The sequence below is a fragment of the Chelonoidis abingdonii genome, chromosome 2 (assembly GCF_003597395.2).
Source record: "Chelonoidis abingdonii isolate Lonesome George chromosome 2, CheloAbing_2.0, whole genome shotgun sequence".
Lineage (NCBI taxonomy): Eukaryota > Metazoa > Chordata > Testudines > Testudinidae > Chelonoidis > Chelonoidis abingdonii.
In genome coordinates this window covers 33,730,910-33,758,864 of record NC_133770.1, presented here as the reverse complement: position 1 = coordinate 33,758,864, position 27,955 = coordinate 33,730,910, and the positions used below count along the sequence as shown (strand labels likewise).

Genomic DNA, 27,955 nt, shown 5'->3' with positions numbered 1-27,955 from the left:
TTCTTAACACATCGGATTTATTCATCCAATCATACTGGTATCAAAGTGAAAATAATCAGTTTAAGATCAATCTCTTGGATAGGCGCCATCAAATAATTTACATCTAAAAATGAGGTCTTGCTTCATAAGGGATTTGCTATACAACATACATAGTATGCCATCTTTAACAAATGTTTAACAGAGATATGATCCTAAGCATTGAAGAGTTTTATAAAAGTTTACATTCTCATCCCATGGGATGTACAGAACTATGTAGTTTACACAGTTTTACTATCATCCAAAACAATACGTTTTAGATACATTAGGCATAGCGAGAACAAGAGAAATTGTTTCCATAGGAACGTAAACACAGCTTGTCACTATTGACATGCTTTCCCATACATAGTTATTAAGTCAGTTCAACATGTACAGTTTTAAAGCATTCTGTTCAGCTTATTAGTGATTAATACAACAATCAGGAATTCTCCCAACATTACTGGCAGCAAACTCATCACTGCCCTAAATATACTTGCATTGGCTCTAATGTACAGAACATTCAGAATCACATGCAGGTTCAGGGCCAGGATGCTTGGCTTGCGAGGGGAGGTTGCATTGCTTTAATAGCACAAAGCTGGCCTAAAGCCTGTGGAGGATTCTCCCTTCTCAGAGAACCTCCATGTGCTGTGGAACCACCTCAGAAACTCCTACATACCCCCCACCTTTTTCGTGGTGTGGTAAGGACAAAGACAGAGTGACCAGTACACCTCCGTGCCCCAGTGATACATAGCTCCAAGGCCCACTGGTGGCTAGCATGGTTCACATTGATCTGAAGGCTGCCCTAATCTGCCCTGAGAGACTGGCCGAAGGCTGAGTCAGTTGAAGATTGGATAGGATTGCCAAAGATGGCCCAAAGTCTCCCCAGCCAGACTTACAGCGAGTGCAGCTCAGTCACACTGGAGGATCTGCCCCAAAATATTCAATTTTTTTCAGTGAAAGGATTTTTCTACTTGTATAAAATTTAAATAGCCCACAGCATGTAAAGTGCACGTACAAAAAAACCACACAGTGCAGGGAAAGTCTCCAGATAACAATATTCCCAATAAGGTGTTCTTTTCTCCTTCGTATTGTTGGTTTGCTGTCAGGGAACATGTTATTGCTTGTTTGGGATACATTTACCAGAGTCCACAAATTGGTTAGCTTAATCATCTGTGCCGTTAAAAGCAGTTCACATTTTACAGCTCAAAAAGGCACTATTTTATAGACAAAATTAGCTTGAAGAGACAGATTTCCAACTCTGATCAGCAGACACAAGAAATCACTAGAGTCAATCGTATTCTAATGTTGGTGGTCCCCTAACAATGTTAAAGTAGCCAGCTAAAGCGCCAAGGTCTATGTACAGTGACCTTTGCCTTTTTAACAGCTCCGATTCCTCTGAACTCCCCGTACATGAAGATGAATCTGAAAAGGAAAGAGGTGAAATGCATTAATACCTTAGAATCTAAGATAAAAACTCATTTAAAACACTGCCAACATTTTTGAATGGCCTAATTTTTATTTTTACTTTTTTTGGACTTATTCAAAAAAGCTTAAATTTTTAAACAAAATATAGCAAGTCATCAGCATCTCCAGACCAAAAGGGCCAGATTCATTCAGTGGAGGTGAGTGGACTGGAACCGGTAACAACTCCTAGGTTCCCAGAGCCCAGATAGAGCAGAATGAAAATTATATCTAGTCTCTAAAGGCCCATACACCAGATGGGAATTGCCAGAAGGAAGCAGAGCTCCACCATCTCCTGACATTCCCCTAGCCAGGATTCCAAAGGACAGGCTGGCGTAATAGAGGGAGCTCTGCTGGCATTATGCCAGTTGAGGACTATCCTCCACTGGCCACATTACGTCTCCACTTAGGCAGTGCAAAGTGCAGAACTAGGGCTGGGCCTCTGCTTTACTTAGCACATGATTTCATAAATTGCAATGGTTCTGAAGAAGCTATTGCAACCTCAGAACTCCCTCAAGCACTTTTATAATGAGTGTCCTGGGCACTCACACACTGAACTCAGAGTCCCAGATTAATGGCCAAATGCCCCTTGATTGTCAACAGAACCCTGCCTCTGGAGTGCTGTAGCGGCCAAGGACTGTGCACCTAACAAAGGAAACAGCAGGATCCTGCCATTATAGAAACAATTTTATTTTTATTTTATTTACTTTAATGCTGTTGGGGCTTTGTTGTACCGTATTACTGATTACGCACGGGCATAGGTGTGATTTAAATAATTTAGAAAGAAAGTAAATAACAGAACGCGTTTCATCAGGGTTAGGGCTTTTGTTCTGTTGTGTTTTGTTTTTTTAAGTGCCTACTGCCAGAATGCGTCCACCAAATTTTACAAGTATTTGTAGACCACAAATATTTTAAAAGAAAGGAAAAAAAGAGAAATACAGGCTGTTAACAGCTTGCCGGTGCCAGATCTCCCTTCGGATCTGATATTATATTCTTGAACCCTGTAAGATTTTAACTGGTTCATGCCTCACCCTTCATAAGCATGTATCGCACACAGTATGGTGGCTTGGTATGTGCACAATCATTTGCATTTTGTTTTTAAACCGTCCTTTTCAGAGGCCTTGCATGTCAGTGCTGACACTCCTCAACTTCATGGTCAAGGTATAAAGAGTTTTTAAAATAAAACAAAGTCATATTAAAAAACTCCCAAACTGAAACCTAATAATAAAACGGCCTTAGTACTGGAGAGAGTTCAAACAATTCAGTAAAGTAATATGTACTTTTAGAAGACTGTCCTGGAGGACTGCCACGGTTTTCTGGCAAGCTGATTCTTCGGGAATTACAGAATTTAGGACAAATTCTGGTCCTACTGAAGTCAATGGGAGTTTTGTCACATATTTTATTGAGACCTGCATTTGACCTCATCTAGTCAAGATTTTTACTGAGCTCTCTTGTCAAGAGGTCCCGGATTCCTTTAGCTTTATCTGTTTCAGTGAATACAATGTAGATGGGGAATAGAGTATAAAAGTACAAGAGCAGGATGCTTGCTGTTGTACCTGCAATGTTTTCTGGCAACTCCAGCTCCTTTCTTGTCAGCAGCCTTTTCCTTTCAAACAGGGCTGAGTCCAGACTTTGGCATCGTGGCTGGTCCTCTGGTGGAGGATGCAAGGCCTCATGTTTTAGTAAGTCTGCAGCAGAGAGTCTGTGATTAGGGTTCCTTTCCAGAGCGGCTTCCAGCAGCTCTCTCATGCTGGTGCTGCAATCCTCTGCAATGTCCTCTAACGGGGGCGCTTGCTTGTGTATCTAGCAAACAAGAAAGAAAGATTTCTCTGCATTAAGATGATAACTTCCTCATTGCCATTGAGGGTTTCGACAATTGGGAATTCCCCTCTCATAACTCACAAGTTATAAAAACTTGCCACTCTGGCACTGTTCTGAACAGTCACAATGGAACAATCCTGCAAACCTAACCTGCTTTCAGGTTTAAATGTAAACCGAAGATTCAGACTGGTTCAGCCAAAGGCCTGTAAACCTTTTAAGCAAACTGGAGCCCATTTAAGGCATTGTGCATGAGAAATTCACCAGGCTTCAGTGCAAAACTGGGTGAAATTGAGAGGTTTTTAGTTAATTTCGCTCTGGGATTTGTTTGTTCAAACCCCATAATGGCAACAAATGTGAACCCACGTGCACTTGAAATGACTGAGTTTTGCAAACTCTAAGGTCATCCTCACAGAACAGCCAAGTGCCTTAGAACTGTAGCCGTTTAATCTTAATATTGGCTCTTTCTCAGTCTCCTAAGTTATCACAACCTGCTTTTTTACTTTATAATATTTCTTTCAGAGCTGGGCTAATGGCATCATTTCTCTGGCAGCAAATACTTTCAGACTCCTCTGGAAGGTTGGGGATTTACCAGCAAGAACCCAGCGGGGTCTCTCTTTCTTTGGCTGGCTGAGCTAAGCTGTTCTATGGATACTTACTATATAGAGGTACGATGGATATGAGGTGCGAGGGTATCGATTCACCCACGGTGGGCTGCCAGTCTGCATGTGAATGATGGTAGCCCCCATGCTGTAGATGTCCGCTTTTGTTGTGTGGCCTCTGCAGAGTATCACTTCGGGGCTCATGTAAATCTGGGAAGGGCATTGAAAGGAAGGTGAGCCTTTGCTTTTGCCTTCCCCTAGGTTAGGCACCGCAATTACACAGTGACATGCCCCCTCGTCATTTGTTCAACTGTACACCCTGTCCTCAATATGCAGCCATCACACTTTCCAGTTCAGCCTGGAGAGAACTTCACTTGGAGCCATTAGCTCCATTCAGTAATCATCTGGCCCAGCTGCCGGAGGCACTCCCTCTTGCTGGGGGATGAGGATGCTGCCTGCACAGCACTCCCAGAGCTCATGGGCCTGGGGAGTTAAATTTCAACAGGCCATTGCATTGTTCACCCATTAAGTTTGCAGGCCAGTATATTTGCTTTAGTTTACATTATCCCCTCATCCAATGCTCTCTGAACAACTGGTAAAACAATTGGTATTATCCAAAAATCACCCTGCAACAAGAACTTGACCTTGGAATGCTCTATGTGGCAAGTCACACACAGCATTACCACTCAAATAACAGAGCTGTGATTGCAATATAAATACCTGCCTAGACAGAGACTAGCAGTAACCATCCCTCTAGAGCTTTCAGAGGTGACACAGATGGGTCACTGGCAGCTAGGCCATCCACTGATGGCACAGCAACCTTGCAAGCCAAGCAGGCACTGCTGAGGGTGGGGTTGGAAGGAGATGAAAGCCAATAGGAAGCACAGCATGAGTCTTTCCTTCTAGGCTCTAAAATTCATGGGATAGCCTGTGTGTATTCCTACAAAGCTTTACCTACAGTTTGAGTCTCCCCGCCCCCATTCTCCATGTCTGTCATGAAGCTGCAATGAACCAACAGCACAGCAACCACCGAGGACCACTGCGCCCTGAGTGTCTGTCTCCCCCACCACCCCCCCACGATGGGTGGAAGATGTGTCTATGGACTAAGGGACTAGATGAATTTGCATATGCCTTGTGAAGGTACAGGACTGTGAGTATTTAACTGGCTTCACACTACAGAGTCGTTTAATCAATCCTACATAAATAAGCAAGTGTGTTTTTCCTCACTAAGCAGAACTTGGCTCATGCACCCTTGGTCTAATTCCAAGCAAGCCTAACTCCACCTTTCCATGCCACGAACCTAAATATTCCCTATTTACACACATCTTCTCCCTCCCTTGGAAAGTCTGCCTCAGGATTTCCCTTCTTTCCCACCACACAGCTCCATATTCAACATTGTCATACAGAATGAAAAGGCATTTTGTCAGCTTAACGGCAAGGAGCTAGTTATTTTTAGTAAGGTGAAAGTATCTCAGTTCTGAACTCTTCTGACTGGAAAGCCAGAAAAAACGTTCCAGCATCCTCCTGAAACAAAATGTTCCCTGAAACATCAATTGCGTCTTTGAAACGTACTAGTCTGTGCTGCCCTTGCAAGTAGTACGTCATTCCTCTGGAGAGGGTTACATAAACGTCTTCCTTAAACACATACTTAATCTTTGCTCGGAAAGGCTATCAAAATGACAAGAGAGTCAGCATTCCAGTGAAAACATTTCCTGTAGCACAGCCTCTTTGGCAGTACTGAAAAAGGCTATGCTTTCTTCGTCGATCCAAGCCAACTGCCGCTTCTCGTTTGCTAAGCAAGACCCCAGTCCTGGGAAGACTTAAACCTGTGAGGAGCCCCATTGGCTTATCCAAGAGCTTACAGCTATGCGTAATTGGGGCCAAACATATATTTTAGACACCTGTATGGGAGAATGCCAGGTTTGAGGATCCTGCTGGGGCTTAAGCAAGAGCTAGGCACCAGGTGTCCGGATGGAGGTGGATTTGCGTGTGCTCACCAGCAGAAACATAGACACCTAGGAATTTAGATGTCTACAGGATTGGCTGCAGCTGAGCAGGGGGTTTGGCATCCAAATTTTGGATTTGTGGAGCTATCCCTTGGAGTGAAACCTGAGCCCTATTGAGGTCAATGGGAGTTTTACCATTGGCTTTAGTGGGACCAGAATTTCACCCTTGGATCTGGATTTAACCATAGTTAATAAATTGACTAGTTTGAGGATAGATAGTAAATAAAATTTACAAGATAGAACAGTTACACGTTCCCAGTCACTAATCTAAAAAGTCAATTGTAATTATGACTATGTCACAAAATGAATTAAGTGCGAGACAAAAATGATTTTTAAAAAATAAGACATTAATTTCACTCAAGTCTTCTGGAAAGTCTGAGAATCGTTACAACGCAATAACAACGCAATCACAGGGCTTTCCTTGTGCACACATTCTTACCTCTGTTCCTCGGAGGTCTTTGGGGTAGTAGGTGTCGTCTGTCATCTGAACGCTTAGACCAAAATCCACCAAAACGGCCTTAGTTGACATGAAAACAATGTTGCTGGCTAAAAACAAACAAACAAAAAAGACAAGGGTTTAGGGTCTAGCAAGCTGGTGCCATTTATTGTGCAACATAAACATCTTGTACAGAACTAGAATGGGAAAAGGGAAGACAGTCCAAGCTGTAGGCGTATATTCAGCCTATATGTCACATCACAGATCAACACCATCACCAGCAGTAAGTTATTTAGCTCTAAGTATTACATGGATCTTATAGGTCAGACTATTTTCCAACAGTGAAAGCCATAGGGATGGCACCGACCATTCTACAAGGGTCACCTCGAGGTGTTTGGGCTTCATGGAGCAGGTAAATGGCAGAGCCGCCAAATCCTTAGGGATCCTAGGATTCAGAGCAGAGAGCGATTTCACACGTAGGATTTTTCTCTCTGCAGCGCTCTGAGCTCTCAGCCTCATTGGCAGCTGTCACAATTCAGTTGGCACAGTGCTACTGGCTTCCCTCACCACCCCTGTGCCTCACTGCCTCTCCCGTACATCTCAGCAGTGCAGAATCGAACTGAATACTGTTCAGACCAATAACTTCCTGATGATTTTCCTTGTACAGTAACTCCTAGCTTAACGTTGTAGTTACGTTCCTGAAAAATGCGACTAAGCAAAACGATGTTAAGCAAATCCAATTTCCCATAAGAATTAATATCAATGGGCAGGAAGGAGGTTCAAGGGAAATTTTTTTCACCAGACAAAAGACATATATTATAAACACACACTATACACAGAGTTAAACAAACAATTTAATACTGGTACACAGCGATGATGATTGTGAAGCTGGGTTGAGGTGGTGAAGTCAGAGGGTGGGATATTTCCCAGGAAATGCCTTACCGCTAAATGCTGAACTAGCGATTGATTGAGCCCTCAAGGGTTAACTCATTGTTGTTAATGTGGCCTCACACTCTACAAGGCAGCACAAATGGAGAGAGGGAAGACAGCATGGCAGACAGACACACACCGTGCGTGTGTGAGAGAGATGTGCATTACTCCATTAAATACGCTGACCCCACTCTAAGTACATTGCCTTTTTAAGTAGATCAGCAAGCTGAGACTGCAGCTGCTGCCAGGAAGCTCCTTCTGTCCTGAACCCTGTTGTGTGTGTCCCCTGCTCTATGGAAGATGGGGTAAGTAGGGTGCAGGAGCAAGGAGGAGGGGGCCACCCTGACATTAGCCCTCCTCCCTCCCCCCTCCTGCACAGCAATCAGGAGTTTCCGGGGAGCAGCTCTATGGCAGAGGGCAGGAGCAGCACATGGCAGTGGCAGGAGGGACAGCTGAACTGCCAGCAATTGATAGCCTGCTGGGCGGCTGCCACACAGGAGACATAGGGGAGCAGGGAGCTGATAGAGGGAGCTCATAGGGGGGCTGCTGGTCCACCCTGGTTCCAAGCCCCCACCAGCTAGCTCCAACGGGCTGCTCTTTCTGCAAGCAGTGGACAAAGGAGGCGGCTGCCAAATGACGTTATAAGGGAGCATTGCACAACTTTAACAACATTAACTGGAATGACTTTTAAGTGAGGAGTTACTGTAAAAATTATTGGGAACAGAGCGCGGACGAAGTGGCTATGCCCCTGGCCACAGGCCTGCTCCGAGTCTCTTCCATTATTTCCTACACCCATGCAGAATTGTCTTTTAAATCAGAGTGCAGGTTACATGCTACAGTAGTTATCCTGGAACCTGAATGCAAGTACCAAGTAATCTGCAGAATCACATATTTATTATGTAGTTGTATTTTTCAGGGTGTTGAACACAATAGTTTAAGCTGCAAGAAAAATCATTAGTGTTGTTTCCAATTGCTCAAACTCAAAATAAATATATAAATAAAATAAAATAAAACAACATAAAAACAACCAACTCTTTGGGGGATGAAACTTTCCATGTTTAAAAACAACCTATGGGTTGAGGTTGTTTGTTTGTGTGTGGAAAGTCTGAGCTAAATCCTTTCAGCCATTATTCTTTTCAAATGAGTGGCGGAAGATATTTGTATTTTAAAAGGGGATTTTCTGCTTGCCCAAAACTCAAAAACCAAAACCGCATCCAACCTTGTGGTCCCTGAGAATCTGCCCTCATGCAAGTTGAAAAATGAAGCAGACTCGTCATTTTGCACCTTACTGGTTCTTCAAATGAGCTTTCAGCTGTTTTTCTGGTTATGAGTCTGCTGTCTGCTTTCACAAATTTATTAACATCTGTTAGCACAATTGTGAAGACACAGATTAATATAGTACGAAAGTGAACAAGAGAGTGACCCTGCTAGAAACACAAGTAGTAACTGAGATAGGTGCCTGAACCGACACTTATTGTTCCATAGAGTAGATTACAAAGTTTGAGATACGTGCTTGAAATCTTATCTGGGTAAGCTCTAGCACAAGACTTCCAGTAACTCCTCATTTTGGAAGGGCTGCAAATACCAAGGGCCTGATCCTGAGCTCACTCAAGTGAACGGAAGGACACCTATTGACTTCCATGGGCTTTGGATTGGGCCTCAAAAGAACAGTTTCTTGATATCACAGCATCTTAGCCAGGGGTTAAAAATAAGGAGCTCTGAGAGGTGCAGCTGAAAGCCAAGGGGGAGTTTCTCCTCCTGACCCTCGCCTAGTGGAGCTCTGCTCCCCTGAATTTCTCCTCCACTGGGGGATGGTGAAGACAGGATTTGCTGGTAGGGGAATCTGATGCAGATCCTGGAGTTTGAGCTTTCTCCACCAACAGAATCTGGAGGAGAGTCCTTTTTGACCTCTACTCCCTTAAAGAGAGATTCATCCCTTCCACCAGTGCGCCCTCTCTTCTACCTGGAAGGCAAGAGGGAGACACCCACTGCAACCTGCTCCTCCTCCAAAAGGAGACAGGAGACTCCATTGCCAGCTCCAGAGATTTTACATAAATTCACCTCTGAAACTTCAACTTGTAGAATGGATGAAATATCTAAAAGCTCCAGGAAGCAGAGACAGTCTCCTACTCCACCTCCATTATCATTTGGTTTTGCACCAATACAGATTCTCCACCATGATCAAGCTCTTCATTCAGAAACAGGAGGAGGTGACCACCACTGAGATCCCTCTGCCCCACTCAGTACACTGCACACACGTGCTTTTGTCTGGCTAGCTGCAGGCTGCTTGGCTCCTTTCAGACAGAATTCTCCTCTTATCCCCATTCTCTTGCCAATGATGCATCTCATCACCACCACACAGCATCCAGGCCTGTGGGGACACCAATCAAAACTGGTGCTCTCAAGCCCGTCTTTTGATCTACCTAACCAATGCTCCTAACCCAGCCCAAACAGGGAAGTGAAAAGTTGCTGGAAAATTGGGGAAAAAAAAAAAAGACTTTAAACTCTTTCAAATGTCAAATATGTATCACTCATATGTGATGTTTAGAAAGGTTTTTAATTAATTCCATTGTTACGGTCAATGACTGAACAGATCTGGAAGATATTTACTAGAAAAAGACACAAAATGCAACTAGGAAAAAAATGATTTAACTTAATAGTTGCCACTGTTTCAAAGTTTACTTGTAAGATTACCAAAAAAAAAAAATCATATGCACAGATTAAGCAGCTCTTAAACTACTGGGGCCACCATTTTGTGTACTGTTACTCTAACGGTAAGTTCAAATGTTTCAAGTCCTACTTTTAAACCCCCACGTTTAGCAAGAATCAGCAGCAAAACAAATATTAGAGGCTAAATATTAATTAAAACCCATGCTTCCCTGAGAAAGTAGGATTTGACCTCTGTGGTGTTGCTGGGCAGAAGTAATATTTATAGGCTCTAGCATTTGCAGGTGCCTTGACAGAAGGTAAACTATTATCCCCAATAAAAAATTAATGATGTGCCTAGCTCAATTACAGAGTGGGAACAAAGTCTCAGAAACAGCAATGCAAAGCCACAACACAAACACCAACAATGCAAAAGTAAAACAGAAGGGCAAACTGTTTACACTGGGACAAAACAGACAGAAAGAGGCAAAGTTTTGGCCCAGTCAGAGTGTTTTGTTTGAACTCTTCAGGTTCTTTTTTTCATTTTGTGTTGGATTACTTAAGGGGCGCTAATGGTTCCCCCTGGAACAAACAGTGATGTTTCAGCGCACCAGAATCATTAAAGAAAAGCAATAAAAAGATCAGTTTAAATAGCTTCTATTCCGAGGGCCTGATATTGTGAGATACTGAGTGTCAGTCAGCCAATTCCTCTCTAAGGCCAGCACCTCAAAACTGTCCTCTAAAGCAGAAGCATTAAAAAAAAAAGTGTAAGTATTCCACGTGTAAAAGGAAAAGAAATAGCCTTTTAAAGAATGAAAGATACATACGTTTTATATCATGATGGATGACTCCTTTTGAGTGAAGGAAATCAAGTCCTTTGAGGATATGCTTTGTCACCCAAATGATCTCGAATTCTCTCATAGGCCCACAGCTCTCCAACTTTTCCATGACAGATCCTCCCTCTCCTGCTTCCATAAAGAGATGGATAGTCTCATCCCACAGAATAGCACCATATAACTCTGCAATGTTCTCATGGTGGAAGCGGACCTGGATTTCAACATCTGATGGTTTGAACTGTTCCACTGGGACCTAGCAAATTGAGACAAAATGAAGATAGACCAACTTGAACAAAAAACTTATTCTGAAGTTAGCTGTTCTATGGCTAGGTTTTTTATATGTTAACTAAAAACAAAGGCAAATTCAACTATTTACTCATTAAAATAGGCTTATTTTTGCTCTTGAATTGTTCCTCCTTTCTGTTTCAGACACATCCTGTATAAAACAGATACAGCTTTTGGACTTATGCCCAAAGGGATTGTAATGTCCGAGACAAAAGCGATTTAGCAACATCCATTCCCATCAAAACCTAAAGGAGTAGCCAAAATTCTGACCAGACTTCCTGGCTTAGGAGAAAAAAAAAAAAAAGAAAAGCTTCATTTTCCCATTAGCCATCTGAAGTCTCATCTATATGCTGAGAATCACCTGCTGCTGTTAACATCTGTCTGAACAGGTGTGTCTGCCCCTACTTACACTTGAAGCTAAACAAACAAGTGCCAAATTAAAGAAGACCCGGTTTGGGTGTATGGGGCAGGAAAGTGCATGTGAGCCCCTCCTTCCAGGTCTTCTGCACAGGGGAAAGCCAGGTCCACGTTCCCTGAGCAAAGGCAAGGAGGGCACCCACTCTTGGCACTGCTACATGGCCCATAAGGGGGGATGGGAAGACATGGAGCATGGCTCCACCTGAGCCTTAGTTTGGCCTGACGGGTTTATTACTAAAGACAATGTAGTACTTTGAAGATAAATGCAGAGTTGTTTTCATACGAGAGATGGGCCTGACACAAAACCCTAGGCTGTGGAAAATCATGGATTTTTTTTCTACTTATCCTTACAATACACTCAAAGCAAATATTGAAATAGCACATATTTAGTCTCACTTAAGCTGATATAGGAAAGCATTTATACATGAGCTTAAGTCCCAGTGAAATCAATAGCATGTAAGTGTGCTGCTGAATTGGGACGCTAATGCAAGCCTTTCCCATTCAAAAGAGAGTCAGGATGAAATCCTGGCTCCACCTGAGTCACCCAATGAGAATTTTGCCATTGAATTCAATGGGGCTAGGTTTTCATCTCCAATGCTGTGTCATACTGATGGCTGTAAGATTTAATGTAAAGACTTCAAGAATACTAGTTAGGCAACAGGTCTGCACAGCACTGCAGTTACACAAATCATTGTATGTTTTCAGAATGCTGAAGCCGTTACCTTTTACATCCCAAAATGAGGGTTTTCCTCTAAAGAAATGCGCTCTCTTAAAAAATGCAGAATGCAACAGTTCAACTTTTTGCTGACAGTATCGCAGGAAAAAAGCCATGCTTAGTCATTCAAACACTAAGCACTCTTGAAAAAAATTTTTATTAGTGCAAATATTAATTGTAGAACATTTCTCTCCTCCGCCCCCTCGCACGATCTAATCCAATAAAACCAACAGCGATACCCCAAGTGGAACTGAAATTAAATGCAGAAGTATCCTCTTTTAATGTGTTAAATATATCACATTGCACGATATTTACTTGGGGAGAAAAGCACCCAAGTATACTAACATACCAGCTTGCATGCCATTCGCTTTTTTGTCTCTCTGTCTTGTGCCAAGTAAACTTTCCCAAAAGCTCCACGAGGAACAAAATCAGAGCCAATATTCCTGTAAGTCAGCTTCCATGGAAACAAAAGCACATCGGAGTCAATTTGATAGCGTCCGTTTTTCGGAGTGATCTATAAAAGAAAAAAAAAAGCAAAGAAACAAACGTTAGAAAGGTAGGTACTTTAACTTCAGAAAATTCTACATGTGCAGTCATCACTTAAGTCTACTTAATTCAGCATTTCCTGATCAAATGCCTTTGCACACATGTGATTCCTATGATATATTCATTAGTCTTTATTTAGAAACATAGAATGAGAATAGCGTGAGGCCTACTCATTACTGGCAGATATATTTACATTTTTATCTAATGATTAATCATTTATAAGTTGCAATTAATTGCCTGGCAGCACCACTACATGTACTGAGACTAACCATGAGGATTGTGCAAGTTTACCTGAAGGCTTGTTTGTTCTTTACTGGAATCTGGTAACCTGTTATGCCACATAGCTATTACTCACAAAGTATCTTACTGAAGATGAGTAAGACTTTCTGCATTTCCTAACATCACATGTAGTGCAGGGGACTAAGACTTACAAATGATAAAGAAATGAGATTTTCTGCAGCTTACTAAAAGGCAGAAATATGGCTTAAACTTTGCCATGTGTCCTCACATTGTTTGAATTACACCATGAAACAAAGTTCTACATGATTTTATAAATCTGTAAATTTTACTGATGATATACTAAGCACCTCAATTTTTGATGCTATTATACTTCCAGTGAATAAGTTTTCAATTAATTAAGTCTTATTTTACTGTAAAGATATATTCCAGATATGGATAGTCTGTTTTCTGGGATTCAACAAGGTTCTGAATTCATATAAAGAAACAAAAATGGACCAATGCAGTACAGTAACTCCTTACTTAAAGTTGTCCGGGTCCCCTGATGATGATGTTTGGCAGCTACCTGCTTTGTCCACTGCTTGCAGAAAAAGCAGTCTGTTGGAGCTAGCTGGTGGGGGCTTGGAACCAGAGTGGACTGGCAGCCCCCGCCCCCATCAGCTCCCCTAAATTCCCTGTGCCCAGCAGGGTATCAAGTGCCAGCAGTTCAGCTGTCCCGCCCCCCCACTGCTATGTGCTGCTCCTGCTTGCTCTGTGTGTTTGTAAGAGGCAGGGGGAAGAGGGAGGCTAATGTCACCCCATCTCCCTAGAGCTGGAGTGGGGACACACACAACAGGGCGCAGGACAGAGGGAGCTTGCTGGGAGCAGCTGCTGTCTCAATTTGCTGATCTACTTAAAAAGGCAATGTACTTAGAGGGACAATGCACATCTCTCTCTCTCTCTGTGACACACACACACACACACTCTCTCTCTTTCTCTCTCTCTCTGTGTCTCTGTCTGCCATGCTGCCTCCCCTCTCTGCATTCGTGCTGCCTTGTAGAGTGTGAGGCTACATTAACAATGAGTTAACCCTTGAGGGCTCCGTCAATTGCTAGTTCATTTAACAGTAAGGCATTTCCTGGGAAATATCTCACTCTCTGACTTCACCACTGCAACCAAGCTTCACAATCATCACTGCTGTGTACAGTATTAAATTGTTTGTTTAAAACTTATAGTGTGTGTTTGTACATATAAGTATTTTATCTGGTGAAAAAAATTTCCCTGGAACCTAACACCTCCCCCGCCCCATTTACATTAATTCTTATGGGGAAATTGGATTTGCTTAACATTGTTTCGCTTAAAGTCGAATTTTTCAGGAATCCAACTTAACAACATTAAGCGAGGAGTTATTGTACTTTAGTTTCACACCTGTGATGCAAGGTGTCTCACATACTGTATTGCAAAGCATCTCAGTTGCACACTACATAAAATAGCATGTTGTGGAGAGTAATGTTTTTTTAAAGTGTCATTCAAGTAAAAACAAATCTGATCTATCTATGCTTGAAATAACGGAAGATGTTTTTCAACAACAAAAGGATTTTCTCAACTGACAAAATTGGTATTTATGTATTGCACCTACCTGAAAGAACGAGATTATACATATTTAATATTAAACTTGTTTCAAGATGTTAAAATAATGAACACTTTTTGTTTATATTTTTATGATTATGAGCAGACACAAAGATCAGTTGTTATATTTCAAATTACACTATACACACACACTGTGGGTAGTGGAGCAAAAACTAATGCAAAGAAGCATACATTTAATGTCCACCTCTCTGTTCATTCCATATATTATTAGCACAGAGGCTGAAGAATTTCATATTTCTCAGGAATTTTTTCATCTTTTAGAAATTAGCAGATACATTTGTAAGAAACTATTATGGCCTCTCCTTCTGCCACAGATCAACCGTGAGTTTTCTCCTTATAAAATTTCTCACATTTTCCGAGACCAAAAGATATCATCAAGAGGTTCTCTCCACTTCCAGAATTCTGCCAGAGCAAACTTTGATGACCCTGTCAGACGGTGCAAAAGCAATTCTGTATTCTGGAAGACACAAGACTTTTTTATCTTGAAGCCCTAAAAACATAGGAATGGCTCCATGGGAAAACTAAGACCAATGGAGCAATAGGTAATTTCACTTTTGTTAAATCTGGCTCCTGGGTTGTTTAGAAAATGGAGATGCTTTGAAGCAATCTTCGGGGTTCAATGATAATTTAAAAAAAACAAGATGAAACTTTATTAAAAATAAACTAAGAATAGAGGCCTGAATCTGTCAAACATCATAATTTCTTGGGTGCTAACCCAGCAAATTTTGTGAGGGCAATTGATCTCTCACCTCAGTGGAATGAGAAACTGAACATGTGGCAAAACATGTTCCCTAAATTATGATCACCGTCGGATAATTTATATTTAATTTAAAGTGGCTTGAACAATACACAGGTAACTTGGTTACTAAAACACAGGGTATGGTAGTAACTAAAAAACATAAGCCCTGTAGCTTTTTCACTAAGAGAATTCCTGCATCCCAGAATGAAGTCCTTGAGGCCAAGCTATGTAAGTGAGTGCAAAGGAATGGGATGGGAGGGACATCTGTCCCACCACCAACTGCATGGCAGGGGAACCACTTTGCTTCCACTGCAGCAGACCAAAGATGACGATCTTTCTGGCACCTTCCCCACCTCTCCTCCACTTTTCAGTGGTCAGATTGGTGGATCCACATAGAGGTGACCTGTTGGCAATATCCTGGGCTCCGCTCCTCAGTTGCCTAACTGGTTGCGTGCACCCACACATCTGTCATCTGCATAAATGATATGCACATAAAATAATCATGTACCTAATTGAAAGTCTATCCAGGTGCGTGACAAACACGCAGCACAATATTTTCAGTAGTTTCTATGTATAGACTAAATAAGCAAAGCCACACTTCAGTGTCATCTAGTTTAAAAAGTGAACATATGTTCACAAAAATACTGCACAGTTTGCAAAACTTAATCCCAATTGTCTCAAATGTGTATGACTGCGCTAATGGCTTGCCAACACAATGGAGAGAACACATCGAAAAGGAGTGTTCTGGTGATGGGGGCCATGCTAATATTTAGATTAGGACAGAGAGGGAGAGAAAATTTTGAACTAAAGAAAAGCAATAGTCACGGTACAGTATACAATAAACAGTGCATTTGAGGGTTTAGATTCATTTGTTTTTCATTCAGGTTTAGAACTAGTCTCTGTTATTTATATATGCTCAATCTTTAACGTGAAAGTCTCCTGACAGCTGGAAGACCACTGTATTAGGAGATTTAAGGATGAGAAGAGCTTTGAGTCAACAGAAACAAGTTCTTCGTATCCCATGACCTAAAGTCAAGAATTAGTGAAACCACCAGCTCTCCGTTTTAGATTTCCACCAACTTCCAGTGAGCTTTTAATTTTGTATCTTAGAACAGGTAATAATAGGACTGCTCTGAAAGCCATCACTCATAGTTATCATTACTCACGGCTGTGAATAAAAGATAGGCTCAAGTCCAGAGTTCAAATGTTCCCAAAGTTCAGATCCAGGGTTTTCAAACTGGGGGCATATATCAGGATAACAAACTTACCTCTCTACCTACCAAGGGTCAAAATGTGGGATGCAAAGTGTGGCAAAGATCCAAAATGAGGGAGACAAAAAAATCCTTCCTGTAAACTTTAAATGCTCTGGGATTCATTTGTTTTGTGTGCACAACTCTTTCTACCACTCTGTTCCATGATGGTTTATTTATGGATATAAGTAGTTTTCAACAACAGACTTCTATGGAATGCAAATAACTTTGGGACCAAAATGAACAATGTACCTCAAAAAGGGGAGCATTTGAGAGTTACGGTAATAAAGCATATTGTAATTCATAAACATTCACTGCATTGCTGACCATTCCTTATTGTAATTTTCTACAGTCTGTAAATAGACTGTGTATATATCAGATTATCAAATTTTGTACCAGTAAACACTAAGAGGGAGAAGTAGTTCTATTGAGAAACACTGTTCCAATATTGAATTTAATCAAAAAGCATCCCCCACAAAAGTCAAGTGGAATAATCTTATTGATCACTTTTTTCCTACAATTACAACATACCTCCTATTGTTATTGTTGGGTGTCACTATGTCAATGTGTGTTTAAGAATTTGCAGGTTTGTTTTTAGTTTGCAGTAATTACATTCAAAAATTTCTATTCTCTTTTTCATGCAAAATGACATACCATGTTTAATAGGATTCCAGATTCTTGTTGTCTCTGTCCATTAATTTGCTTTGCAGTGTTTGACACCTGATTTGCAAAAGCGAGCAAGTCTTCCTCAGTCCCGTACCTGACACATGACAGCAAAGAAACCTCTCTTCTACGGAATAATAAGGATTCTTTACATCCCCCATTTTGATTTGTTTCTTGGCGCATAGTAATCAGACTTTCTTCATAAACTGCCAGCTCTCCATTTGGGTAAAAGTTCTCCATAATGTCTATCACATCAGACATATTTAAGTGCGTTAGCAACAAGTCAATCTCCTTGTCACTATCAGTGCTCATATACTCCATTACTATCCGGTTTTCTAAACTTCACCTGTAAAAGGCAAACAAAAATAAACGTTAGAAGCATTACTAGCATCTAAACAAATAGTTTTGGCTAAATAGGCACTTAAAGAACAGGATGAGGAATGTGTATTTGTTATACTGTTAGATTTTAAACTGAAATCTTTTCTCCACATATAATTAGTAAATCTGCACATAATTAGCAGTACACTGAAATGTTAATAATACACCTTGTTTTTACATCACAAGCGAACAACAGCTTTACAAAAAAGTGTCATTTCTCCTTCACCACTATGACTCCCAAAGAACAAGAGATATCCCATAAAGCATTCAATAATCAAGGATATTGATCAGCAAACAATGAGAGAAGCAAAATGCAGGTTGTGTAACTCCATGGTACAGATTAAATGGTGTATCACCACTGGTGCCTGCCACAGGATAATCTATACAGTATAAAAAAATATGGGGTTTGACTTTAAGAGGCAAGTATATATATGCTACAAAATGCTCAGTATTCAAACCTGTAAGAGCATAAAGGGATACAGAGGAGCCAATAAAATGCTACAGTTCCGCAGTCTGAAAAAAGTATGTCTGTCCTTACCATCCTCCTCTTTATTCCAAGTTTATATATTTTTCTTCATTTGTTTTTCAATTTATATAGAGCACTTTTCCACTAACAAAAATTCTTAGCATTAATTTTAAATTTTTGTATTTCATCTAAATTACTCCCCAACACACAAACACTAAGAACCTTCCTACTCAAACTGCATCCACACACCAGCCTCCTTAAAATCCATGTTAAGTAAGACTAGGGGGCTCTCTTTCATGCAGATATCATTAGCCAATGAACTCGTACCTGAAATTAATTCTGGTTGCACTGCACAAAACCATTACAAAAACCCCCTAATATAATGAGTTAAATCAGATTTTTCTGTATATTCAGTCCCTCTTCACAGCTGACTGCCCAAAATTCTGCACTTTTGTTTGTTCTTTTCAAAACACTCTGCAAACCTGTGCAGAAGTGACAGACCTCATAACACTGAATGACTGCCCCATGCTCAAAGATCATTCACTCCACTGGTCTCATGGAAAGAAAAGCAGAAGATCATAAGGTTCAGATAAGGGGAATTTTTGAAGAAAAAATACGAGTGCACACCAGAGTCAAAAAGATCTAGACTTCCAAGTAGGGTAGGAAATTAGTCCTGCAGTGTTGACTTCCACGTTTTAATTTCTATGCCTGCCATTTGGAAACACAAGAGAAAGGGGATCTTGCCTTTCCCCTAGAATGGAGTAAAGTGCATCCCATTCACAGATGTTCTGTTTGCCTTTTCCATAATCTACCCTGAGTACGTGGTTGTATTAGAAGAGGAAAACCAGAAAGTGACACCTAAACGGACATAATCTGCTAAGACTGTCAGGAAGTGCAGTATGCCTAGCTGTAGTTTCTGGTCAAGATGTTATCTTTGTTCCCCTCCCTGTGAGGTCATGGAACCCTTCTGGCACATATTTCTCAAGTCACACATAGAGAGCACTTACATCAGAACCAGTGTTGGAGAAAAGTAAAGAAAATGACATGGCTGACTTGGCTGATAACTCCAGACCACATGCTGCAGGTCTGAGCGTAGGTCAGGAAAATTCAGCAGATCTGGACCACAGAAAGGGAAGTGGCAGCTCTGCAACACGCTCCCCCGCTTCTCTGCAATCCCTTCAGGCTCCATGGCTAGAAAGAGAAGGGGGCAGAAAGCAGTAGCATCTCCCCATGCCCACATGCAGCATAAATTAATGTTGCTGCATTAACCTAGACCAGTTCAGATCACCCTGTGCCAAGTGAATGCAAGCACATATGCCCCTGGCCTTAAGAAGGGGGCTTTTGGGGAGAGAGGAAAGCATGGCACTAGCAGGAATTACTAGCATTATAAGGGTGGGAGGGACACAAAAAACCCAGCATTTTGTAGCAGACACTGACTAACCAGAGGCAGATATGAAAGAGGAGAGGGAAGGCACATACCAGAAAGGCGGGAGGTAATGCACTGGTATGAAGTTTACCCCAATTACTACCCCAGCCATTGGGGGAAAGGAAAGAGCACTGGGATTTCAACAACAGTGCTGCTATCCTTAGACCTTACTTTGGGGTCTTTCTTTTTGTATCAGACACTGGCAAGAAGATATATACATTCCAATCCTCTCTCCTGCCCACCCTTAAACCGCTAGAAAAGAGAACAAGCTTTCTGATCCTTCCTCCCTGCTCAAAGCTTGCTGGCTGCTACAGATGGGACAGGTCTTCTATTGTAAGGCCAAGTCTTTTTTACAAATCTGTACTGTGTCTGAACACACTTGCCAATCATGTAAACTGGCATTCAGCTAAGACAATTATTGACAGCTATCATGTTCAGATATCATGAAATCTTACAGAGTAGATAAGACCTACCTCTCCAACAGCCTTGGTTAGAAGTAACTCCACTGCCGTTTCTCAAGACTTTCCCAAGCAGCAGCATTTTACGCACATTGACAGTTCTGCTGTTGCCCACAAAGGTCTGAACAGCATGAAAATGGCCAGAATATTGTCAATTTTACTTATATATGGCTTGGGAAAATGCAGACTGCATCAGAGACTTGGGAGTTTACTGCAGGTGGGGGGAAGCAATGAACGACACTTTTTTTTTATTTGGAAGATATTTTCATTACAATAAGGTTTAGAAAGTTTTTCTTTTAAAAAAGGAAAGCTAAAGTTCTGCAGAAATTAGCATCTTAAGCACCGCGCAACAAGGATGGCTCCCATTTGTCCCTGGCAAATTTACTATTTTCCGCCCACGCCTACTTAGTACTGCATATATTTGAATGTGCAAAATTGGGATCAAGTCACTGTCACTTTAATTCAGCATTGTCCAAATATTTGTAGAAATCAAAAGTCTGTAAATTGGTTTTACTCATGTTTTTAAATAGAATTCTGCTTTCACCTACAGAAGCCAAATAAAATAAAATGTATGCATTTATGTAAGCTGACTAAAGTTTAAGCATGAGACTTCCTTTATTGTCTGTCATCACTTGATCATCATCATCACATGAGCAATTAGATGATTTTTCAAGAGCAGTTTTTAGTCACAAGCCTCCTCACGAAACAAAAAAAGAAAATAAGAAAAAAACTGTTGCTTTAACAACTTCTGCATTTTCAGTCATAAAAAGAAACCCTAAACCCTACACACAACTGGAGGTCTCAATTTTCTGAGTCCCCGGGGCACCTGCATCCATGCAGGATTCCTTGCAGAATCAGGGCCTGAAAATGAAAACTAATTGACTCAATGAAAAACACATCTACTTATCTTTTTCCTCATTTAAAAAAAAAAAAGCCATGGTATTACTGTAGTGTGACTGGCCATCAATTATACATAAAAGAGTAAATCCTGTATTTTTACTTTAAGTGCTTTCAAGGAAAGATTGACAGGGCTTGACAAGTACACTCTCCCACCATGGAAGAAGAAGAAACTTTCCCTATAGAAAAGCCTATGCCATTTATTTCTACAAAATTTAGGCTCTCAACAGGGAAAAAAACTTCTAGCCCTAATGATTGTAACTGATAACCTTTCAGATGTGAACCAATACAACTATATCTCCTTTAGTCTGCAGACAGACAGCTCCCACAAAACCAGAAGAAAGACACCTGCAGCAGTGTAAAAATTTAAATGACTCTAAATTGTCTTTAGGGCTGTTCAGACTGGGGAGAGGAGCCATGAAATTGACAAGAACCATGTCAATTTCAATCTACAGTTTAAGGAACTCTAGAGGGGAAATTTCAAACTTAAACAGACTGCTGCTAGACACAGGCTAATAAGTTAGACAGAACCCCTGAATATGGACAGTGCTTTGACAGAAATCCCAGCACCTTCTAAGCAACATCCCTAGGCTTCTTATCAACACATAGTTCCTGGACTTTGTTAGTACCAGCTCATTCCCCCATTTTTATATTTGCTACTAGTTACTGATAGTGGGCCAAATTCTATGCTGAGTTCCACAGACAGACATTTGGTGTTACTTCATTAAATTCTGTGGAGTTATACTAGACTTACATCCATGTAATACAAAGCAGAATTTGTCTGTGTTTTTATCCCATTAATTTAATACAGACAGTGTGATGGAATATTTTCTGGACAGTAATCTTCATTAGGAGACAGGGATCCCTTCAAAAGGGTTTTCACCAGCAAACTAGAACATACCTGCACCTCACTGCTACTTATACAATGTCATTAAATAATATGACCTGCTACAAATGTGGTACCTTGAACGGCCATTTGTTCTATCTATATTTAAAGTGGACCCTGTTTAGAGTTTATGTAGCCTTTAATAACGATGCTTAACATAGTGCTTAACTAATTCGATGGGAGGTGGAAAAGGTTCCTGGGTATCAGGGCTTTATCAGCTAGTTAAAACACAATCCTGGCCAACTCAAGCTTTAAGTGTGTGAGCCACAGACCCATTAGGAGCATACACAGGCATACCTTCGAGCATTACATCAGCTGTGTTCCTCTTTAGCAGGGACATAACCTAATTTTGGAGGAATATGTTTTCTGACTACATCTTTCCAATACCTGATCGAAATACAACTCGCCATAGTAAAACACATGACCAAAGCAGATAATTCATGATGGGGCCATGTAAAGACCTAGAACACATATTTCAATGTGGATCAAAGGAATATTCTTTTTTCCCTCTCCAGAAGACCTTTAAAAAAGCCTTCAGACATTGCCATTTTCCCCTCACAACTGAGGAAAACTGATGCGTGCTAACATGGTGTGACTGGAGCGTAAAGGAAGAGATGTATTTCAGTTGTTTACAGGAAAAGTCTTTCATACGAATTTGGTTTTGAATCCCCATGCTCGTAGCCAAGGAGGCATCGCGCAGGGAGTGCTAATTTGTGAGCAATGCCTCTGCTGGAGCCCCAGGAAATAGGTTGTGTTACACTAAACATTTCACTTCAATAGAAGAACAAGGTCTACACTACTGTCTGCCACACTGTCTCACTCACCACTTCTTCTATCTTTACATGCGTGCGTCATTAAAAGCCACCAAAAGTGTCATGGGGAAAAAGCGAATACTCCATCCACTCTCCTTCCTTAACTTCCCCTCCTCCCCAAAATTCATATTTTTTACACATTTCCATTCTAAGCAACATTTCTTTCCTACAGCAAGGAGCATCCCACTCCAGTACAGTGACCAGCTTGTGCACATATCGTTTCCCCTCCAATTTTGGCAACAGCTGCCAAAGCATTTTACAAACAATACCGATTAACTGCAAATTGGGTTTGAACAAGTGAAATCCCATTGGCGGAGACGCCAGCTCCAGAGATTCGCAGCGTCTGGGAAGCCTCAGTCTCCTCTCGAGAGCAGTTCCTGGACCCAGTGTGTATGGAGGGCGATATATAGGAATGCCCACCCCAAGAGCAGTTACATCCCCTAACACAGGGGCCGATGCTCTCGCCATGTGGGCCGCTATAGGGAGCTCAGGGCGGCCCCTGAAACCAGCGGCTCCATCGCCCGAGGTGGGGATCCCCCCGCGCACACATCGCCCAGCCCCGCTCCCAGCCAGCGTTACCTGCCACTATGCACCCCCGCGGGAGGCAGGGCTCCAGGCAGCGGGGCGCCAGCCGGGCGCATCCAGCGGGGCAGTGACTGGCGCATCGGCAGCGCGGCGCTCCAGCTGACAACTCGGCGAGAGGCGGAAGAGCAGGTAGCTCGGGTGCCTGAGAAGCCGCCCTAGGCGCCGTGACGCACTCGCGGGGAGGGCCTGAAGTAGTTTCTACTTCACTTGCCGGAACCCGAAAGGGAAAGGCCAGCGCGGCGTGAAACTGGCGGAAAATCTGCCACCTCCCACCTGAGCTCTGCTGGGGAAGAGTCTTTCCTAGCCCCGAAGAGGGGTCCGCGGGGCCACAACGCCACCCTTTCTGGGCAACGCATGGCAGGAGCAAAGTCTCCCGTTCCCTCCCGCTGTATAAAGCGCAAAGGAGCTGGAGTGGAGCTGTTCCTCTGTGCGACCCTAAGAACATTGTCCCGACTCCCACCCCGGTGCAATGCAAGAGTGCTAACGGAAGAGGGGGTGTGCCTGACCAAGGGTCGGTGCAATGCGAGAGAGCAGATGGGAGAGGGGGGAGTATTTTCCTGACCCTCAGCCAGGGGGAATCTCATTCCTGACTCCCACCCCAGGGCAGGGCCAAGGAACTGATAGGGGGCTGTACCCCCTATCCACCTGCCCCCAATGCCATGCGATGCAATGCAATGGAGCTGATTGGGGGGTATATTCTCGCCCCCGGGCCTGGTGCATTACAAGGAAGCTGATGTGGGGGTGTAGTCTCATCCCAGTGCAATGCAAGGGAGCTGATGTGGGGGGGTATATTCCCGCCCCCGGGCCTGGTGCAATACAAGGAAGCTGATGTGGGGGTGTAGTCTCACCCCAGTGCAGTGCAAGGGAGCTGATGGGGATATATATCGGGCCCCACCCGAGTGCAAAGCAACGGAGAAGGAAAGAGGCTAGTCATCCTCCCCCATCCACAGCGGAAAGCGCAGATTGTTCTTGGCTTTTGCTGACCTAGTTACCAGAAGTCCCCGCCCAGCTGCCCGGCCGCCGGCGTGACCCTTTCGCAATGCCCGTCCCCGTGATACAAACGAGGAGAGGGAGGCGTTTCAGAGATCCATCATATACACGGGGACCAAATAGGCCAGGGCTCCTGCCTGGGGGAGCACCTAGGTCTGGAGAGCCTGAACAGCATAACCCAGCAGCTCCTCTCCAGCACCCTTAGCTCACAGAACTCCACCCACACCTCTTAACGCAGATTACTAATTAAGTCTCACAACCCCAAATGTTCAAACGTCATGAATCAGGCACTCCAAAAATCATAAGATTCACTTTAAAACAGGGCTTTGGAGCTGAGCTCTGGCTCTGCTCCAGCTCCAGGGAAAAACCTGCAACTCCACTCCAAAGCCCTGCTTTAAAATAATAGATTTGCTGTTCTTTTTATTTGCCTTCTGCTTGTTGAGTCTTTAGGGTGCACCGGGGTCACATTTTAAAGCTTTCTCCACAGCCATGAGGGCTAGAAACTTAGTTTCTCTTTAAGAATGAAGGCTGAAATTATCACATATCCACTTGACTCAAGCAGTGGGTGCTTTAAGGAAAACAATAATTATCATGAGACTCATGACAAAATCATTAGAGCTGGTAACCATTTCGGTTACCACTGAAATGCAGTCACCTATTGGTGGACCAGAGGTGCCATTTAACAGCAAGACACTGGCACATTTAGAGCAGGAAGTGACTACCCTCTTTAGCTGAAACAAGACAGTGTAAATAGCTTAGAATTTGGTAGAAGCCCTGGAGTGAACTACCTTTACTCTTGGAAATCACTCCAAATGTTCAGGATTACAGTTTTACATCTCATCCAAACATAGCAATGCGTAGAGGGGCCATGCAGCATCAAGTGCTCCCCAGATTTCTGCTCAGCCTGCAGGGGGGAGGCGGGAAAGGCTCTGTCCTGCAGCGCCTTTCCCTCGGCTTGTTCAACTCATGTCCCTGGCAGCTGGACCAGCCACTTCTCAGGCTGCCTAAGGGCGGCCGCTGCTTTCTGCTGCATGGCAACTGTCTGCGAGAACCCAGCTGGGGAGGCAGTTTGGGCCTGGCTGCTGGGGACAGGGGCCAAGCGAGCCAGAGGCCTCCCTTCCCCCCCCCCCCTACATTTTTGGCTTCTTCTGTCCCTGGCAGCCGGGCCTGGACGGAGTGTAGGCGGTGGGCTGCTGCCGCCTTCCTAGCCAGGTGCTGTCATACAGCTATCACGCTGCACAGAGTCAGCGACCTGGAGCGGCCATCTTCAGCCAGCGTAAGAAGCAGCTCCCTCCTGTTCCCCACCCAGGATTTGCTGCCAACGAAGTGGTCAAATATGGGGGCAGGGCACAATGGGAGAAGTACAGAGCCCTCCTCCGCAGGTAACTCTGGTGGGGTGGGGAAAGTGCAGCAGGCCTGGGCTGGTTGCAGGGGTTACCGGGGATGGTACCAGGAGTAGGTTCCCTGGCTTCTGGTCAGCCAGATGTAGGGGCATTCCCCAGGCCCCTCCCCCTGCTGAGGTGTCTAAGATTTCCAGGCAGACCCTGGTGCTATGAGTCTCCCCAGGCCAGGGCTGGCCCCAGCCAGGTGCAGAGGCACATGCTCTCCGCTCCTGTGGCCCCAGCTCCGGAGGAGCTGGAGGAATTGGCAGCCCTGGCCCAGGGAGGTGGGGCTGGAAGTTCCCTCCAGAGGAGACTTGGGGGGGTTACATGTTCCCCCCTTTTACATTGTGCCCCTCCAGTTACCAGGACGCACCAGTTGTCTGTGCATCCAAAAGGCAACAGCTCCAGCAGCACAGCTCCATCTAACACTCTGTTCCAGTAAGTTAGCACTTGGTTAGTTAGAGGGAAGAGAGATCCTCCAGAATTACAGACTGCCACCTAGCAAGCACCTAAACCACTTCCTGCAACACTCAGGTGTCCTCTAAGACAGTGGTTCTCAACCAGGGGTACCTCTGGGGAGCACAGAGGTCTTGCAGAGGGTACATCAACTCATCCAGATATTGCCTAGTTTTACAACAAGCTACATAAAAAGCATTAGTGAAGTCAGTACAAACTAAAATGTCATACAATGACATGTTTATACTGCCCTATATATTATACACTGCAATGTAAGTACTGTACAATATTGATATTCAAGTTGATTTATTTTATAATTATATGGTAAAAAAAGAAAGTCAGCAATTTTTCAGTAATAGTTTGCTGTGCCACTTTTGTATTTTTATGTCTGATTTTGTAAGTAAGTAGTTTTTAGGTGAGGTGAAACTTGGGGGTACACAAGATAAATCGAACTCTTGAACAGGGTACAGTAATTTGGAAAGGTTGAGAACTACCGCTCTAAGAAGTGAGAGCTGGGGTACCGAAAAGGGTGGAGTTGCACAGAGGCTAGAAGTGGGGAGGATGAGTTTGAATAACACAGTTTTACTGGTGGGTTATGTACCAGCTATCATGCAGCTGGACCTTAGCTATTATTCAGGAACCTGGTGGGTTTGTTAGTTTTCTTACACCCACAATTAATTTTAGTGAGATCATTTTTCTTTTAGACCAACCTCACAGGAAGAAGAGGAGGAGTTTTGCTCTTAATGGCTTCAGTGAATTTATGAGGAATGTGTCATAGTATTCCAGAGGAAAAAAACACAGTTGCTACATATAGGTGGAGTACATGGAAATGTTCTGGTCACATGGAAGAACAATTCTAGAAGTAATCTTTAAAAGATCTTCTTCCCCCAGTCCCGTGTCATCCTAAAACCAAGGCTAAGATTACAAAATAATTATTTACACTGATATGAATGTTCATCCATGAATTTCAAGGTACTCAGATATTTCCATTTGATAGATGAGGTAACTGAGAATGAGACTGGTGGTGTGACTTGCTCAAAGTCACACAGTCTTATCCCAAGTTTCTGATCCTACAGCCACTCATATGCTTAACTTTATATACCTGTGCAGGGCCAAATGAACCCTCCAAAGAGACCTCTAAAAGATATAACAAAAGGGAATGAATAGCTGTAACGATTCACTATGGTACGGTTATACCACTGACAAAGGTAGGCATGTTGTCATGGCTGTACTCCAGTAAAGGTACAGAGTCTGTATACTGACTTTATTGCAGTAGCTCATCGTGTGTTTACATCAATAACAAGAATAGGGAATATGCAGTATTGTTTCACCTTATCAAATAATCAGATCACTCACAACGGGGTCCTGACTGCACCTTCCCCCAGCCTAGCTGCTTCCTCAAACCCTTGCCCGGCTCGTCCCCTTTTCTTCAGCGTCTGTCTCACACCCGCCTTTGCTTTTGTGTCCCGGGAAGGAGGAGGAGCCCGTGGGCCCGGTCACACTAGGCAGTGACAGGCTGCCCTACCCCGCCCACGGGAGGGTTAGCACGTGGGTTATTGTTTGCAGGACCGGGACCTTCTCTTGTGCCTCCGGCTGGGGGCTGGACCCCAGCGAGGAGCCCCTCGCAGCGCCTCCTTCAGCTGAAATGCCTGTTTCCAAGCCCGGCTCACGCCGGCGCTCTCGCACAGCGGCAATGCGCCGTGCATGAAAGGGGGGAGCGGCTCTTTGTAGGGGACGCCGCCCGCGGGATGCTGAACGCCCAGGGGAGCAGGGGCTCGCAGCGCCCTCCCCCTGCAGGATCAGGCCCGAGCCCGGTGAGCCGAATGGGTCCTGGCCCACAGAGCGGGGCTGGAGGATCGGATCCCGCTCCCACTGAGCCCGGCTGGAGGCTCCTAGGCGCCAGCCAGGGCTGGACTCCGGTAGCCAAGCAGCAGAACTAGGTGCGAGATTTGACTCTCGTGCCGCTCCGTCCAGCGCGCGAGTTCGCG

At 43.4% G+C, this 27,955-nt stretch overlaps 1 protein-coding gene across 2 annotated transcripts; it reads right to left on the bottom strand.

Moving 5' to 3' along the window:
- MAP3K8 (mitogen-activated protein kinase kinase kinase 8) lies at window positions 1–27,398 on the bottom strand. Of its 2 annotated transcripts, none has more exons than XM_032764141.2 (8): window positions 27,324–27,398; window positions 17,223–17,577; window positions 12,517–12,681; window positions 10,742–11,003; window positions 6,342–6,448; window positions 3,954–4,106; window positions 3,033–3,279; window positions 1–1,437 (listed from the first exon to the last, which is right to left on the bottom strand). In XM_032764141.2, exons 2-8 carry the CDS (start codon window positions 17,550–17,552, stop codon window positions 1,304–1,306), a joined length of 1,398 nt encoding a protein of 465 aa, XP_032620032.1. In that variant the 5' UTR covers window positions 17,553–17,577; window positions 27,324–27,398; the 3' UTR covers window positions 1–1,303. The 2 variants fall into 2 exon arrangements, with proteins under 2 accessions (XP_032620032.1, XP_074918357.1); XM_075062256.1 differs by lacking the exon at window positions 27,324–27,398 and adding an exon at window positions 23,134–23,532.
- Between the last annotated feature and the right edge of the window lie 557 nt (window positions 27,399–27,955).

Bases quoted from the DNA above. Each gene is read 5' to 3' on its own strand.
- MAP3K8 (XM_032764141.2), bottom strand. From the start codon at position 17,552: ATGGAGTATATGAGCACTGATAGTGACAAGGAGATTGACTTGTTGCTA. The intron at 6,449-10,741 runs GTATGTATCTTT...GTTTGTTTTTAG, and splicing joins CATCCATCATGATATAAAAC to CCAGCAACATTGTTTTCATG. The intron at 4,107-6,341 runs GTAAGAATGTGT...TGCCCTTCCCAG, and splicing joins AAGACCTCCGAGGAACAGAG to ATTTACATGAGCCCCGAAGT.